The sequence below is a fragment of the Anabas testudineus genome, chromosome 3 (genome assembly GCF_900324465.2).
Source record: "Anabas testudineus chromosome 3, fAnaTes1.2, whole genome shotgun sequence".
In the NCBI taxonomy this organism is placed as follows: domain Eukaryota; kingdom Metazoa; phylum Chordata; class Actinopteri; order Anabantiformes; family Anabantidae; genus Anabas; species Anabas testudineus.
The window spans coordinates 10,156,957-10,174,389 of record NC_046612.1 but is presented as its reverse complement, the minus strand read 5'-3'; the positions used below and the strand labels follow the sequence as shown (position 1 = coordinate 10,174,389).

The window sequence follows — 17,433 nt, the reverse complement described above, 5'->3', positions numbered from 1 at the left end:
TCTAGAACTGGCAGGCGATGAGACCTGCAATGTGTAATGCACTAGTGTTATAGTCTGCTGGAGGGAATATTGATATGAAGCTGCATCAGACTTTTTACCCAAATACCAAACCAGCTACCTAGACCATGTTTTTATCTCAATGAATGAACAACTGTAAAATAATATAATCTTCAGTGACTGGAGATTTAAAGGTGGGATTATCATGAGCTAGTAAGAAAATGTTGGGTGTATGTAATGTTAATGTACACAACAGTATGGGTGGGTGTATCCATCACTGTCAAACTCAGGCATGTTTCATGTGCGTCTGTAGCCTAGTCGTACCAGTCTGCACTTGTATGTGTAGGCGATTTCCTTGCAATGTTAAGTTCTTATAATTGTGAAATATCACATGTGCAGCTGGAGTAATAATTAAGTAAATAACACCTGTGTACGCTGTCATTATTTCTTTCACTGTGTATTATCCAATGCAGTGACTCCTGTTACTGGAAATATCATTTACCTGCAGCCTGTAAAAACAAACTCCATTGTTGTTTTTATGGAGTGTTTGTGAGTTTGCACACATGCATGTATGTGTGTATGTGCATGTCTGCCGTCCTCCCTGCCCGCCTGCCTGCCTGTTTGTATAATAAAGTCTTTCCTGCCTAAAAGTGCACTGTTGAAACTTTATCGACATTGATTTTGTTTTCAGTTGCCTATAGTCATTTTTATTTCTTGAAATATTTCAGTTTAATATTGCAAACAACTTCACAACATACAAAATGAATAATAGTAACCCAGAAACATGTCAATGAATAAATTATATATATATATATATATATATATATATATATATATATATATATATATATATATATATATATATATATATATATATATATATATATAATTTTTGATATATACCTTTTTCCTCTGGTGGGGATAAAAAAATAAACAGCAAAGCTTTGACAACAGCACCTTGACATAGTATGTAATTCCAACATTACCTTGAGAAGTTTAGAACAGTAAACAGATAAATTACTTGAGAGGAAAATTGTTTTCTGCTGAATATGTAAATGGAATGTTTTTTGGTCAGCATCATTTTCTTTTTTGTAAGTGGAGAATTTCTCAATTCACAATTGAAGCAGCATGCAAGCTTTTGAAGATGGAGCTGTCCTCTCTCTTTCCTTGCCTGTTTTTTTCCTTCATGTTCTAATTCTTGGCAACGTAAACAAATCACAATGTTTTGAGGAATGTGTTATAGTAATTTAAACTGGGCGCAAATGACTGATCAGATTTTTAATCGTTTACAAGGTCATGAATATGTTCAATAAATAGACTGTAATATCACTTTTACTGTATAAACTTCATCTTTTTTTACATGCAGTCCATAAAATTTTCATTTGACGGAATAATTTACCCTGTTATGTATATATACAAATAGATATTTTCTCTTTATTCTCTTTTTTAAACTCTTCAATAAAATCTATACATTTTATACACTATCTCCCTCTTTTAATGGTCAATGTGCATACACATGAAGTGTCTATCCTTATAAACCGCCAGCCAATCTTCTTTTTGCTATCCATGGTAAGCGCTCGCACGTAGGACTGGGTTGTCCTGCATTGGGAATTATAATGCCGCTTGTCTATTCCTCTGCAGCCCTCCTTTGTGTACCCCATGGGGTTGCATTTGGTCTCATAAAAGTATTGCTTCAGTTGGCCATTGGGGACAGGGACCTTTTCCATGACGGTAACTGTCTGCCCAGACATGTCTATTGCCGTCTTTTTATCCACAGCTGTCACCCACTGGCTAATACTGTCACACACGCTGAGCTCTCCACGGCGCGAGGGATCGGAGTGTCGCCGCACCCTCATGGACATATTAGCGGCATCCAGATAGTTTTTGTATTCCTCCAGAAGAAAGAGCAACGGCGGCTCCAAAGGCACTTGGTTGCTGATCATCACCCGCGAGTCGTACAGGTCAACATCCTTGGTCTCTGTGGTGACTACTGAGGACGGGCCCCCACCTCCCTGGCTCCTATCAGCCCCCTGTCCCAGCTGTGCCGCGTCTCCATCCACTTCGAGCAGCTCCTCGATCACCTGCTCAAATGTGTCTGTGAGCGAGGGCAGTTCCCCACGCTGGCCTGGCCCACCACCACTCTGTGGAGTCCCATGGCCTCGTGGGGCCGTCGCAGCGGCGCCCAAGTAGCCTTCCGTCCGATGGCCCCGCATGCCCGGGGCGTCTCTCAGGGGCGCAGCTCTCATGCAACTGAAGTATGAAATAACCATAGTAAGGAACAGGATGGTCATCACTCTTCTAACCTGGTGGAACTGGAGCGGGAGAGAAAGACAGAAAACAAGAGGGACGCAAGGGGGAGAGAGAACGGGACAGTTAGTCAAAGAGCATTTTCAACTACGTTAGCTTATTCTTGATTCATAATGCACCATGTAAGCCTCTGCTCTCGTGCCCCCTACTCTTTATTTGCAAGCGAAAAAAAGAGCCAGTAGCTTTGGAATAATCACCACAAAATGTTTTTATTCAACTGATACTGGCGCTGTGTCATCAGTGTTTTCAAATTGTTTGCAAACTGTAATCATTCTGTTCCTATGTGAGGTCTGGCTTAGATTTTTATTTGTTGGCAGTAACGCACAAAAGCTGTGCTGAGCATCAGAGAGATCACTTATTACATGAGATAAGATTACACAAATAGATGTCACTACATCCTTACAAGCTTGCTATTATTTATGAGCTTTTTTCTTTCTGTCAAGCTTTACAGCTTATTTCTAGAGTGAGCAAAGATGCGTTGTTTCTCAGTGGTCAAACCCGTCATCCAGCCCTCACTGCCTGAATCACTGAATCATATCTTGACAGTTTTGAAAGCTCATACTTTTCCCCTGTTTTTAAGCTTTATGAATGACATGTTGTCTCATCGTTTTTTTTTTAAACTTTCTGTTCATTTACAACTGTTAAAACAGGTGGCAAATAGATGTAGATGTATACTGGGCTCCAGCCACGTGAGGGTCAACTGTGAACTGACAAAATGATGAAACGCTCTACAGCTGATGTGTTGACATAAGGATATGGTGTTGTTTGTTTTGTTTGTTTGTAGAGTGCATGTATTGTATTTGGACTTGGACATTACCCAACTAGGAAAATCACCATTATCAACACTCAGGAAACCTCCAACAGGGACATCACTGACCGAGGGACTGAGTGGGGACGGTTGTGTTTGTCTTGGCTCAGACAAACACAGGTGCTACGGTCGTATTTATTGAATTAAAAAAAAACTGGCCTGTGCTGTAACACAGGTCTGATACTAAACCTTATAGTTATGACTGGGAAGCAGGAGCCTGTTGAGGGACACTGTTTGTTTTTTTGGCAGGTGGACGGCAAGAGCACTGCAGGATGAATTAACAGGACGTCACGAGGAAGCTGAATGACAGAAAGATGTGTCATCCTCCCTGCACCGTAAAGTACCGATCTCAAGGCTCAGCAGAGAAGCTTGCAGGATAAGCAAAGCACCGCCGGGTGGGGTGGGGTGGGGTGGAGATTGGAGCCACAAGGAGCCAGGTGTATCCAAAATACTGTACATGCATACTTAACCATTGCCTGAGCACATATCTCTTACCTTTTGAGAAGCTCTATGGTGCACAGCAAATCAATGAATTGGTGGACATCCAACAGTCAGAGATATAAAAGCGACCATAATGAAAAGAAAATCTAGATCTTGCTTTCCACAGGGGCTCATTTAAAAATAGCCTGGTCGAGGCTTTGACTGCACTCTGCATGTCCCAACCTGATACAGGAAAACACGCCACGCAAACACACTCCCGCCTGCACTCAGAACGGACACGAGGACCTTCGTAATAGGATGGAGCAAAACCCCACCTTAACAGCGTTTGTTTCATTCTTAATTGGTATCAGGGGCTGTGGCTGCAATTAACCAACACCACGGTGACTGCCATAGAGATATCTTGTCTAAAAATAGACGTGCTGGGAGTCTCACAGTCTCTATTCAGAATATCACATCCTTCTTCTTAATGAGCCACTCATTCCCCAAGCTCAGTGACGTGCTCCTCAAGAGTGTGTGAGTGTGTGTGTTAGGGGGAGGGCATGGGGAGGGGCTCGCTTGTATGTGTTTGCAGCTAGATGGGGATATTTTTCCTCGCAGCTAAAACAACAATTAGGACAAAGCCAAAAATAGGGAGCTAATTCAAAATGGTCATTAAATATTGCTCATAAAAGTCTATTTAACAGGCAAATTTAAGATTAGTAAGCTTGAGTATTGTCAAGATTTGGGTTCCAATAATAAGAATTATCTGTGATGCTTCCCAGCACAGCAAATCGTGTAGGTTTACGGGATTGAGGCCAGTCACGAGCTTTATGTGTAGGATGCATTTAGGCTGATATTATTATCAGCATCACACTCAAATGGTTCCACTTTTCCACTTCCACATAAGGGAAATGAAGGCAGAGGGCTGATTACTGTTAGGCGTCAAACTTCATGCTGGAAATGGTGCAGACGAAGAGTGCTGCATCTTCTGTAACAGACCACAGGGGTAATATTGCAGTAGCAGGGGGTGGAGAGACTGCCAGCGTCATTTCGCAGCATAACAACCACAGATGACGTCTCTTCCAGGTCTCCATAGGGGAAAGAATGGAGGGGAGGAGGTTGCTGGGGGTAATGCCACTCAACAGTGCGCAATTGCATGCTGTTCCCCCGGGTATCCTCACACCGGGAACAACAAATGATTTTATTTCTATCTCCATGATTTCCTGTTTCCATCAGGACAATCAATATGGCTTATGCTCTCAATCAACATCCTGTTAAAAAGCGATAAAGCCAATGAATCATTTAATTGCTATGGGACTGGAGGAGAATCTCTGACTTATATCTACTACGGGCTAAATGTGACAACCGATTGGTTTGCTCTTGTTTTATACATACAGCGAAGGAACATTTTATATGCACGGCTGGATTTGGTGGTTAATAAAAAGCTGCTTTCTAGTTAACATAATAAGAATGAATAATAAAGCAGGAGGAGATCTACATGTGGGGGAATGTCTGTTATAAAATCAACAGTTCTGTGATTTGCTGTAATCAGGAGATGAGTCAAGTGCACTTCCAATGCGCATTGTTTAAAAATACGATTTTACATCTGATCCAGCTACACGCCACTGCTCCAGCTGTGTCACATTATAAACTAAGCGCCACATCTCTTCAAGTTTAACTTCATGACAGTTTATTTGACCAAAAATGTAAATCAATTCAGCATTGAGCTAAAAACACCGAGTGTAGGGACATAAAGCCCGCAATAACCACTGATCAAACACACCATTATTCACGACGACACATCTACAGCATGAAACACCCAAAACAATAGCAGCAGGTGACTGGGTGCACTCTGTCTACTGTTTGGCTTTGGCGTCTCTGGATGACCACCTGTTCATCTGCTTTGAGAGCAGAGCTGTATGGCAGGGACATGTAACTTACCCTCACATTTATTCTTTGAGCCAGGTGGGGATTAACGTGATAAATGTCTCCTTTGACAGACGCTGAAAAGTTTCTCCAAAGCATGAAAGGACTAGCATAGCTGGTTTATTACACATTCAGTAAATGCTCACTGGCCTCCCTGCACATGTCAGCATACTGTATGGCTTCATCTTTACTCAGAGCCAGCGTGGTATCTTAGGAGCCGTTAGAAAGGAAAATAAACATCAAACAGGAGAGATGAAAGAGGGGAATATGCCCACTTCATTTGAATAGAAATGTGTGACCTGTAGCAACATTTGTTCTCTGCCTCTACCAGTGCTCCCTTGTGGGCATCCGGCTTTGTTCAATTCCTCAAGAACTGTGCCGACTAGAGCTATTTACCTAGCAACATGTTTTGTCACGTTCACATAATGCCAAATGTTCAGGTGGAAAAAAACAAAACCTCTTGTGTGCCACAATGCAGCACTTAAAAAAGGCAATTAGACTTGTCTGCAGTAATGGCTGACACATGTGGAAGCTTGCTTCCTCCAGATCTGTTTTCAATCTGACACAGTTTCAGAGCATGTTTAGTAATAGATGAGCATCACTAAGGGATTATACCTGGCCTCCAGGCCAACCCCGGCCACTGCCACAGAGCGCCTGGCATTCAAATAGCTGCTGAGTGATCTATGCTCTCCAAATAAGATCGCTGTCTCCCTCCCACAATGTGCGCAACAGTGGACGACTGAAAGAACAGAGAGCAGCAGCACATACAGTATTAAAAATCATAGCAAGGTAGCAACTGAGGCTACTTGTTCGTCTTTAAATGGACAAAAAGTCTCACTTTAACTGGGTTAATGCACTTTTAACATCCCAGTGTGATCGTAGCATAAAATTCGTGATTAATTTTAACTCATCAGCTACCAAAATCATCAAAATAACACTTATTGCCCTAAATGAGCAGCGCTACAGTTCCCCACTTTGTGCACTAGATGGCGTGTGAGACCATGAAATAGGAACAGCTCCATCTTCCCCCCCTCCCTCGCGCCACCTTCCTCTCATCTCCTTTTCCCTCCGTCCTGTGAAACACGATAGATAGATAGATAGATAGATAGATAGATAGATAGATAGATAGATAGATAGATAGATAGATAGATAGATAGATAGACAGGCCAAGCACAAAGTGAACTGGAGTCTTTTTCAAATTACGCACAGCCAGTTTTTCTCGTGCGTAATTGTAAATAAACTCTGTTCACTTCTTCGCTATTCAGTCACAACCCTCACATAATAAATTGGCTCTAAGGTGCATTTTTTGGAAAGTACATCATTAATTAGCCAATTCATCCATCTTCCATCCAGCTCTTGTAATGCTGTGATCCTAGGATAAGTTCGTGGATAAGACATTTTCACACGGAGCTGTCACAAATGAGCCAGTTTTCCAACCGCGCTATAAATAGGATCTAATCCGTGTTCATTCTGCCCAGTAATTTGAAGTTATTCTGTGCAACACACAACACCAAGAAGTAGACCCAACAGTGGATGTTGGCCGACGTAGCAGGGCGTTCAGGTCTCGGGTTTCCTATAAAGTCTTAATGAGTTCATCAAAGTTTTTCCCCTCAGAAAACAACAATACAAAACCTACCTATAGTTTCCCCCTCTCTCTCTCTCTTTTTTTTTTTTGTGTGCTCCCGGTGAAGGAGGTCCAGTGTTTGGATACAGACCCACCAGAGTAAGAGCTTTACTGAGCTATTTACGAGCATAAAGTTGTCGTTAAATGTTCAAACGTGGCTCATTTCGAACAGACACGTTGGATTTGTTTCCACTTCGTTACGAGAAACACTAATAAGCAGACACAGTGCACAGGCTGCTCTGATCAGAAGGAAACAACAGCCTTGTTTGGTTTTTTCTTCTCGAGATTACATCTGCTGAGCCTGTGCTCTGCATTGGAAACCCAATCAACATAATAACTCCGTTTTTTATTAATGAACGGGAGGATACGGTTACACATATCCCCTCTCGGGCTGCGGCGCTGTCTGTTCGCAGGATAACCGGACTTGATAGAGCTACTTTTAGATCCCCCCCCCCCCACCTCCTTCTCTTCCTACCTCCACCCCCCCCCCCCCCCCCCCCGCCTCCGACGAACACCACAAACACACACACACACACACACACACACACACACACACACACACCTCTATCTTTTCTCAAGAAGCATCAAACAAAGCGAAAGTGCTTAAAGCAACTTTATCGAAGAAGGAACAGACACATACCTCTTTACTGCCCAGTCGTGAAACAGACCATTCAACAGCACAGTAGTGTCATCTGGGATGTTTTGGACAACTCCCTGAGTAAATTACTTAAGCGATATTTTCCTCTCTGTGCTCTCCCGACAAGCTTCAGGATATCTCTTCAGCTTTGGAGCAAATAGATTAAATTATTGATGGTGGAAATTGCATGGATGAGGTAATGCACTCCCATGTCTGCGCGGCTCCTTTGGAGAGAGTCTGAATTTGAAGTTGTCGCATGCTGGAACCGCCGCAACAGCAGCACGGGATGAGAGACCTCTGGAGCTGAAATGAGGAGCGTCTTTGCAACTACAGTAACTTTACTACACAATGACGCTGCAACATGTGACCTGCCGCTGGCTGACTGGTCGCCACCAAACTCCTGTTTAAACAGCCCCGAGGCGGAACTATTAATGCGCCTCCATTGTGCATGATGTGCTCTTGTTTGTCCGCATGCCTGCATCAACACCATAATGTCTGCCAAATGTAAAGCACAGCCGAAGTTTGTCCTCTTCCGTATTTTGCTCCGTGGAGCCAAAGAGGTGGCATGTTTGTGAAGGGCTTTGCGTAACAGCGCGTCTTCAGCAATTCGTGATTCGCTGGATGCCAGTTAGAGGTGGCCTATTTAAGTAAAATTAGATTATCATATAATTAAATGGAAGAACTTTTTGTGCAGATCTGCAGACAGAGTTGTGAGGCTGAGATATTACTATGAAATAAGCTTTAAGAAAGAAGCAGTGCACGGCTGCTTCAGATAATAGTCAGACCCCTTTACTTTCTGCACACTTTAATGTTTGATTGTAGATGGTTAAAACTCAATTTGAGCTCAGTAGCTTGATTAGCAAAGTGAATTGATTAGAAAGGTCATCATAAAATGATGGTGATGCAGGTCAGAGCATGTGTTTATAAGCATTTCTAAAACTTTGCATGTTCCCAGGAGCACTCAACAACCGTCCAACAGTCCAGTCCATCCAGCATTGGTCCGGGCGATGACCATGAAACCAGCGGTCATTCTAACTTCACAAGTCCTCTGCAGAAATGTGTGAACCCGACAGATAGACCAACATCTCAGTAGCACTCCATCAATCAGCCCATTATGGTGGAGTGGTTAGATGGAAGCCACAGTCTGTTTGGAGGTTGCCAAACTGTATTTAAAGGACTCTGAAAGCAGGAGGGAAAATGTTCTCTGGTTGGATGAGACGAAATTAAACTCTTAGGGCAGAACTCCAAGCTCAATATGTCTGGTGAACGTGCACTCGTCACCTGCTAATACCGTTCAATGAGGCATGGTGGTGGCAACATCAAGCTCTCCACCTTTCAGGTCAAGTCAATGCTGGAGTGGCTTTGGGACAAGTCTTTGGATGTGAATGGCCGAGTATCCATGTCCAATCCAGGTGTGTTCTAGCGACTTCCCCAAGAAGACTCAAAGCATTTATTGCTGCCAAAGATGTTTGTTCAAACTGAGGATTGAAAACATTCAAAAGTAATTGTATATTTGTGAATGATCTTTTTCACCCTTTATTCTATCGTAAGCATCTTTAATCTGTCTTGATTCTCTCGATCCTCTCTGATAATGTAATCTGTATAATATTGAGTCATTTCTATTCTGAACCCCTGGGCGTAGAGAAGACTTACAGTTTCGCTGCCGTGAAATGTTAGTCGCGTTGCCAACAGTCACTGGAGGCTAACGAAGATGTGAACTTATTGGAAACAATTCTGCTTCTTCTTGCTTTTAAAGTGAGCCATCTCCACAACAGATGGATGACTCCCCTGCAAGTGCTCTGCAGTGTAGTAACCAGCTTTCACAGGTTATTATTACCAAATGTCACCTAAACAAACGTGTTTAAATCATATACACAGAATCAAACTGCTTTGCTTTCTGATACTCCGTTTCCCCTCACTGGGAACAAACTGGGAACAATTTGTTTCCTTTATATTACAGAATCCAAATAAAGATGTCAGTGGAGCCACAACCTTTCAATGGGTGATGAACGTTTGGAAACTCCACCTCTGATGAATACACGGGCGAGCATAATGGGGAAATAGCAGCTCATTATCCTTGTGACTTGGCCCTGGTCCAGTGCAAAGATTTATTGTGATGCGTTTGCTATATTACCATCATGATTCTTCCCTGCACGAGCTTATGAGCTGGAGAGCTCTTGTTTGGCATGTAGCAGTATGGGAGTGGATGCTCACACCTGCTTAATGAGTCAGTCCCACCTCCAACACACCCGGGGACATGCCAAGATAGATATAGCCCTCCCTGAAGGCTCACAGGAGGTGAGGGCAAACTCTGGATGACAAAGAGTTGCATCAGCAATCACTGAGCGACATGACTCCAAAGAGGATAAAAAAATGCACACTGCACAAGGGGGCTGTTCCAAACAAGTAATTCATAAATAAATCACTTGGCATCTCATTAGAAGAGCAAAAACAACAACACGGTCTCTCTCATTTCTGCAAATGCAGCACAACTCAAAGTGTTGGTATCAAGAGAAGTATGTTGGTTTGCGTGTGTCTCAGGCTTTCAGGGCTGAATTTCTGAATGAAATGAATAAAATGCCCAATAAGCAGGAGTAGCGAGCAGTGGTGGGTCTGGGATGTTTTTGATTCATGTGGCTGAGGCTCAAACCGAGGCGTGACACTGACCTGTTACAAGGCACCAGGAGTATTTCTGAAAACTAAACTAAACCACTATTTCATTGGAACTGAGGTGTAAGATTTCTTTGGGTTTAAGATTTCTCCACGCGGCGCCGGGAACAATGACTTCAAACTGTCTGAGGTGTTGGGATGAAACCCTTTGTCTTTCCGTGTTACATGTGGCTAATTCCTCCACATCTTGATCATCTCATTCTTGGTCAAACACATATGATTTGCACAAACAGTCAAGCAGCTCTCCCCTCACATCTTCCCCGCTCACAACCTTTTCGCCTGTTTGTGCAGCGGAAAGAAGAAACAACCACAGGAGCTGACAACACGACACACTTGTATAACCTTTCAAGGCTTCTCTTGCCAAACGCAGCACAATGCTGACAGGTCTGCACCGCCGAAAGCTTCACTTAACAAGTAGAATTATGCCTCCTCGCGCAAGAGAGGAACCATGTAACACGGACGAAATGACATTTTGTGAAATGTCATTTTCACTGGGGATAAAGGAAGGCGATGAGTGTATTTTGATCACAGTGAAATTTCATTCCTCCCCGAGAAGGAAACACGTCAGCTGAGAGAAACGTTCTCTATGAGGTTGGGTGACGTCAAACGAGACGTGACGGTGAGCTGGAGAGAACAGTTGAGAAAACTCCAGACTGGTAAACAGGTAAACTCAGCACAGGCCTTTTCTAATCAGATGCTGGAGTGAGGAGTTAATGTCAGCCCCCCTGTGATGACATTAACCTTTATTGCAATCATCAGGCAGACGCAGAAGACCAGTGTTCTCAGCTTCATATCCACATCCTCATGCAGCTGATGCATTATTTCCATAGTGGTACAGGCTGTAAATCACTCCATAGCCTATTAAGCTTCTCTCTGTCTCTGTGTGTCTCTTTTCTTCTTATGCCACCCCCCTCCTCCTCCTCCTTCTCCCTCCTCTTACTCCCCCCCACCCACCCACCCACCCCAATCCAATATCAGCACAGCATCAATAACCTTTGCATGGTTTACTGCTCAATGAAAACACACTAATCATGCCACAAAATGACTTGGAAATGCTGAAATATTTGTTGTGAGAGTCCAACTCCAAAAGCAGAAATGTTTCATTTGCTGCACAAATGAGGCTGTAGAAACCAAATCAATGGCTTGAATACGACTCCTGCCTGGTTTAATATGACATATCCTGTCACCACATCCAATTGCAGATACATCTTTTTACATAATAAGAGACAGATATCAGATATTTTCCTTCATAAAAATCAAAAATAAACCCATAAGTTAGTTCTAGACCTGAGTCACTGAGGAAACGCAGGTAGATATACTTTATTATTTGGAGATGTTGCTTGAATTCAGTGATGTGCTGCATGTTCACATGCTGAGAGACACACTTGAATGGTTCGCCGGCATGATCCAACATTTCCTCACACACACACACACACACACACACACACACACACACACACACACACACACACACACACACACACACGCACAGCATCATGAATCCACGAATCCTTGCAGTCCCGCAGTGGTCCGACATCCAGCCCTAAAGATGTCTCTACTGCCAGGATAACTATATCCTCTGTGTATTAATAACTAATCGTGGGCTTCATCACTGTAAAACCACAATCACGCCACTGTGACGAATGAGTGACAATTAAAGAACTTGTTTAAACAAGCCTGTTAATTGGATGAAGGTGTTGGTGATGAAGATGATGGTGCTGGTGACTAAAGCAGCTGCAGAGACGGCGGCGGCGGGCGGTGTAGCCTACATTTCCATAATGATTAAGATGATTAATTTTCGCTCTAAATATATCGTGACGTCCGCCTGGCCGTGAGTCGAGATTTCCGCCATATATAGCCCAAAAATAATCAATAGTCTATTTATAATTTCTATCAGACATCAGCTTGGATAAATAGACAGATTGTTTCAGAATTCATGAATGAAAAGCGCCGTGGCAAAGTGGAGCAGCACAATCCGAAATCCGACTTTAAGAAAGAAAGAAAGAAAGAAAGAAATACCTGTTATTTATATAAAAAGAATAAATATCGCCGTTAATTGAAAACCAGATTTCGCCAAAATCCTTTTAATCCCCAAAGTGCATTGATTTGGCCGCAACGGGGAAAAGAAAGCGCCACACAAAGGCCAATATTTACATCAGCTGTGCGAAACAATCTGTTCTTAATGCTGCCTTTATTTGATTTTCGTTAAAGAAGTTAAATAAGTAGGCCTACCCAAAGAATTTCTGCTCTTTCTTTCTTTTTCTTTTTCTTTTTCTTTCTTTTTTTTTTTGCAATGAAACCTACCATCGGGTTTGTTATTGACGCCCACCCCAACTCTGCAGAGCTGAGAGTGCAGAGAGAGAGAGAGATGGAGAGAGAGAGAGAGAGAGAGAGAGGGGAGATTCTCGGTAAAGATAACACACGCGGAGACGCACGCACACAGGCGTGAGCGCACGCAGGCGCACGCCCGCACACAAACACACGCAGCCCCATTTATGGACTGATCCGCTGACGTACATTGCAGAAAAGTGCTATAAAAAAACCTTCATACATACAAAGTGTGTCGTGCCACCCCACAGACCCCTCCTAACCCGCCTCCGCTCATCCCTCCTCCTCCACCCAACACGCCCACGCCCACACCATAATCCCACGTCTCAGTAGAAAACAAAAAATTATAATAATAATAAAAATACTGCTACATGGCCAGAAAATAGACGTTCTGCAAATACGATATAACATTTATAAACAACAACAACAACCAAAAAAAAAAAAAAAAAAAGAGCCGGAGAAGATGCTGCAATAAAAAGACTCCAACTCCCTCATATCATCTGCGAATAAAAGGCCGAATATTTCTTTAGAGTATCACAATTTTCTTGATCTTATATCCACAAAAACCTTTATCGGTGCGTTAGAGAAATTACGGATTGGTCACAATTTGCGCAATAAACAAGTTGGAAGCGTGGCTGCGACGCAGCTTTTATTAAAGCAGCATTTTTATGAATGTCAAGCAGCCAAATAAGTAACATGATCTATTTTGGTTTGAATGTCATTTAAAATGAGGAGCAAAAGGCAGTAATGTGTAGAAACCGATGTGCGCACATTATGATGCTGGGTAAAAATGAGCGAAAATGCCAACGGAGAAGTCCCATAAAAAAAAATCCACCTGGGAATTTACTCGATCTGTTCGTTTTGGAGTATTTATTTAAAAACACAGCGCGCAAGGGGGGAGAGTCTTGATTAGTTAGAGGAACAGGACTGCCAGTGGGCGTTGGGGCTTTTCTCTTCCCTTGCTGTTGTTTTGCCATGCAGTTGCTTCGTCTTGGATCACAAATCTTAAATCTTTGACCAGAGGGGAGAAAAGGAAGACGGGAGAGAGAGAAGGAGAGAGAGGGAGAGAGAGAGAGAGAGAGAGAGGAGTGAGTGAGAGATGGAGACAGAGAGGAAATAGACAATATCCACCGCTTCTGCATCGGTGCGAGACGATTTTTTTTAGGCTACAAGTCCTTCAAGAGAGCAGAGAAATAAATCCCAGAAGGAAATGTGGGGTGATTACCATCGAAATCTAACAAGCCTACGTGATGGGCTGAATATTAAATAAATAATAATAATAATAATAAAGAGAAAGAGAGAAACAAAATCGATGCCTCCCGAACAATTGCATATCAAGCCATCTTATCTCTGTCATCACATTCAGCCATAACATCTGTCAGTGGATGCACTTTGACCACGCCCATCTTTATTGTAATTTCACACAGGAATAATATCACAAATTGTTTTCTGTAACAGCAGCCCCGCTTTGTCCAGACCCCGTAAAATGACCCGAATCAAAGCGATCACGAATTAATTCATCGTTTTCCTCTCCTCTTTTTTTTTTTTTTTTTTTCTTCCTATCATTCATTCGTAGCCTGTGGATGACAGGTCGACACGGAGCCGTGTACGGACAAAAGAGGGGGGTAGGGTAGCAGGTGAAGTGAAAAGCACCTTATGAATGAAACCGTGGAGCGGTCGTAGTAAAAACACAAGTGATTTGATGGCGATGACGGGGGGAGGGAGGGAGGCAGAGAGGGTGGGGGGGTGGGGGGTGGAGGGGTAAAGAGTAGGGCTATTTTTGGTCGATAACAAAATCCAGAGGGTTTGACATCAAGACAAAACATGAATGCACCAGACCAAACAAGAAAAATAAGCCCCGATAGATAGATAGATGGATAGATGGATATATGGATATATGGATAGATAGATAGATGGATAGATGGATATATGGATAGATAGATAGATGGATAGATAGATATATGGATAGATGGATATATGGATAGATAGATAGATGGATCTGTTCCCAGACAGTTTTATGAGCTGCACCAGCATCACTACTCCGGTTCGTGCAGACTGAAAGGATCACTGCAGCGTCTTAAGTCCCATATTGGGAGCATGATTAGGCACAACGCAACGATTACGCAAATTGTGTTGCAGCAGTCAGTGTTCGGAAACTCCAAAAAAAAAAAACGCCTCAAAAAGGTGCCTTTTTTTTTTCCTGAAACCCCCAACCACGAACGAGTCCCAGTTTAAAGCGTTTCACATGACTCGGAGATTCAATGAATGTGATCGCACCAGTATGTTAGAAATCCAACTTCATTTTCTTTTTAGAATAAATGTCATCCTGCGAGATAGTGGTCACCTGGATCGGATTTGATTTCGGAGTTATTTCGGTCACTGATGCCCACATTGAACACAGTAGTGCCAAGGCGAAGGCTGCATGCTGTAGTTTTAAGGCGAAGTTCATTTGAGAGAAACCAAAAGAAGCCCGTAAAGAAGACGACAGGAACAAAAGAGTGACAGGAAAACAATGGATTGTGCTCTTACCTTTACAAGGGCTGACAACCACTATGTGCGTGGTTAGATCTCCGCGACCAAGACTTGCATGTCCCAAAGTTTAACGCAGTGTGGGGGGGCTTATAGGTACCGAGAATGTGGTGTGCAAAAGACCAGACGCCCTAACATTTCAACTTTCACAGCGCCCTACAAAAACGCATCCCAAAGCACGAGCTCTTAATGGAGAAACGCTTTTCTTTTTTCCTCTCTCTTTTTAAAAAATAGCTTTTCTCTCTCTCTCTCTCTCTCTCTCTCTCTCTCTCTCTCTTTAGAATCCCGTTTATTTCCCGTTTACAGACCACAAGGCTCCCTCTGAAATAAGCTTACCAAAAGTTGAAAAAACAATCCCAGGTTTGGCAAAGGGGGGCTGGGAAAACAGAGAAAGAGAGTTGGCGTCCACTCGGCGTTTTAGTCCATGCACGACTCCGGTGCCTCTGTCCAACGTGCTGAAAGCATAACACAGCCAGGGTAACTATGATGGGCCAAGAAAATATCTATATACTTTTGTTTGAGTGCCCACTTAAAACTGCTTTTTTTTTTTTTTTTTACTCTGCTGCTTCCCCGGGTCTTGTCACGTGTAATTTCCTCCCCTTGCCAAACCAGTCCTGTTAATATTTGATCACATGTTGGTCGGACATTTCCTTCCAGATAACAGCACCTATAGCACAAACGCCGGTTCAATTCAGCGTACAGTCGCCTCTGAAAGGCTGCACTCATACGCCAAATTACTACTGGCACCGCTGGGGTTGATCTCTATTGTTCCTAATGTCATGCTTATGGCAAGTGTGACAGATAAGTGGCACATGTTGCTTTTTTTTTTTTTTTTTTTAAACCGTGGGCACCGCACTCCAAAAGGAACATACATACATGCATAAAAGATAAAGCCCTCACTGCCAACACATCCAGCCTTCATCACATCCACATCCACACGTTGCGCGCAGACACAATGTAATATTTCCTTACCTCTCTCACTGTACCGGCATATCCTGAGCCGAGAAATGCCACACAGTCTTTTTTTTTCACACAAGCTTTGTCAACATCAGCCTCATCAAACATGGGTCTCGATACTGAGTTTCTCAAGTAGCCACTGAGTCCTACCCTTCCAGCAATGCGTTGCCAGACTAAATAGCAAGCACGACTATTTACTGGTAATCATCCCTCATATGTTGTTTCCATTGAACTTACCATTTTCCCCTACGCTGTCCTGGAGATAGAAGTGTCTTAATATCCACTCACTCCAACAGATGCTGGTAGGTAATGTGTCTTGTTTGAAGTCATCATATGAGAACTTCTGCTGTGCTCAGTAGATCGCCCACCACTTCGCTGACTTATGAATCTAATAACCCTTTGCAATATCGGCGTGCTTAAACTCTCTTAGGCAACACCTTGGTGGCTCTACAGTAAAGACAAATATCAACAAGCCTGGCTTGTCAGTAAAGCCTGTACAGATATACGTAACACCCTCGCCCGGACAACGCCATTAGGGGTCTTACGTGATTGAAATAAGCGACGGCAATCCAAGTTTATGGGGGATACGAGTTGCTGACTGATCGCTCGTTCACTGCCTCAAATCTTTAAATCCGCATCGTGCAACAGTGACAGAGACATAAAACTTCTCAGACACATCCATATGTGTTTATAGACTGTTAACTCCCTCTTTGGCGAAGGGCCATAGGCCTGTTACGCACACGCACAACTGGTCATTAAGATTTTTCTATCGCGCACGATGCCACAGCCAAGTCGGCTTTACAAAACAAATAGCACATTAATAGCGCCCCTGTGTCTGCCTGTCAAGTTCTTGAGGAACTTGTTGCTGCTCAAAAAGAACCCCCCTCTGCTTTTTTTTTTTTTTTTTTTTGCTGGACCAAACACTCACACAGACTCTACTTACATTGTCCAATTCTGTTAAAGTGCTGCGTATTTTTGTCGGACGGATAGAATCAAAAAAAAAAAAAAAAAAGAAAAAAGTTAATCCAGGTCCTCCAGAGGTGTGATTTCACAGAGACAGGCGAGCAGAAGCGTTTAAAGCCAGGTATGGTACTTTTCGATCAGGAATACCTAGAAGTTCAAAGGCGAAATCTGTTTTCAGTAAAATTCCATCAGTTGCACTGCCAACACTCAGCCATCTGATTGTTATGCAGTGACGAAGCGCTGTGCTTGCAAGTGAAGCCCCAAATG

General features: G+C 43.0%; 1 protein-coding gene across 2 annotated transcripts; it reads right to left on the bottom strand.

Moving 5' to 3' along the window:
- Nucleotides 1-922: 922 nt before the first annotated feature.
- bdnf (brain-derived neurotrophic factor) lies at nucleotides 923-15,368 on the bottom strand. Of its 2 annotated transcripts, none has more exons than XM_026378594.1 (2): nucleotides 15,247-15,368; nucleotides 923-2,309 (listed from the first exon to the last, which is right to left on the bottom strand). In XM_026378594.1, the coding sequence occupies exon 2, from the start codon at nucleotides 2,286-2,288 to the stop codon at nucleotides 1,479-1,481; it is 810 nt and encodes a 269-aa protein (XP_026234379.1). In that variant the 5' UTR covers nucleotides 2,289-2,309; nucleotides 15,247-15,368; the 3' UTR covers nucleotides 923-1,478. The 2 variants fall into 2 exon arrangements, with proteins under 2 accessions (XP_026234379.1, XP_026234378.1); XM_026378593.1 differs by lacking the exon at nucleotides 15,247-15,368 and adding an exon at nucleotides 7,723-8,081.
- Between the last annotated feature and the right edge of the window lie 2,065 nt (nucleotides 15,369-17,433).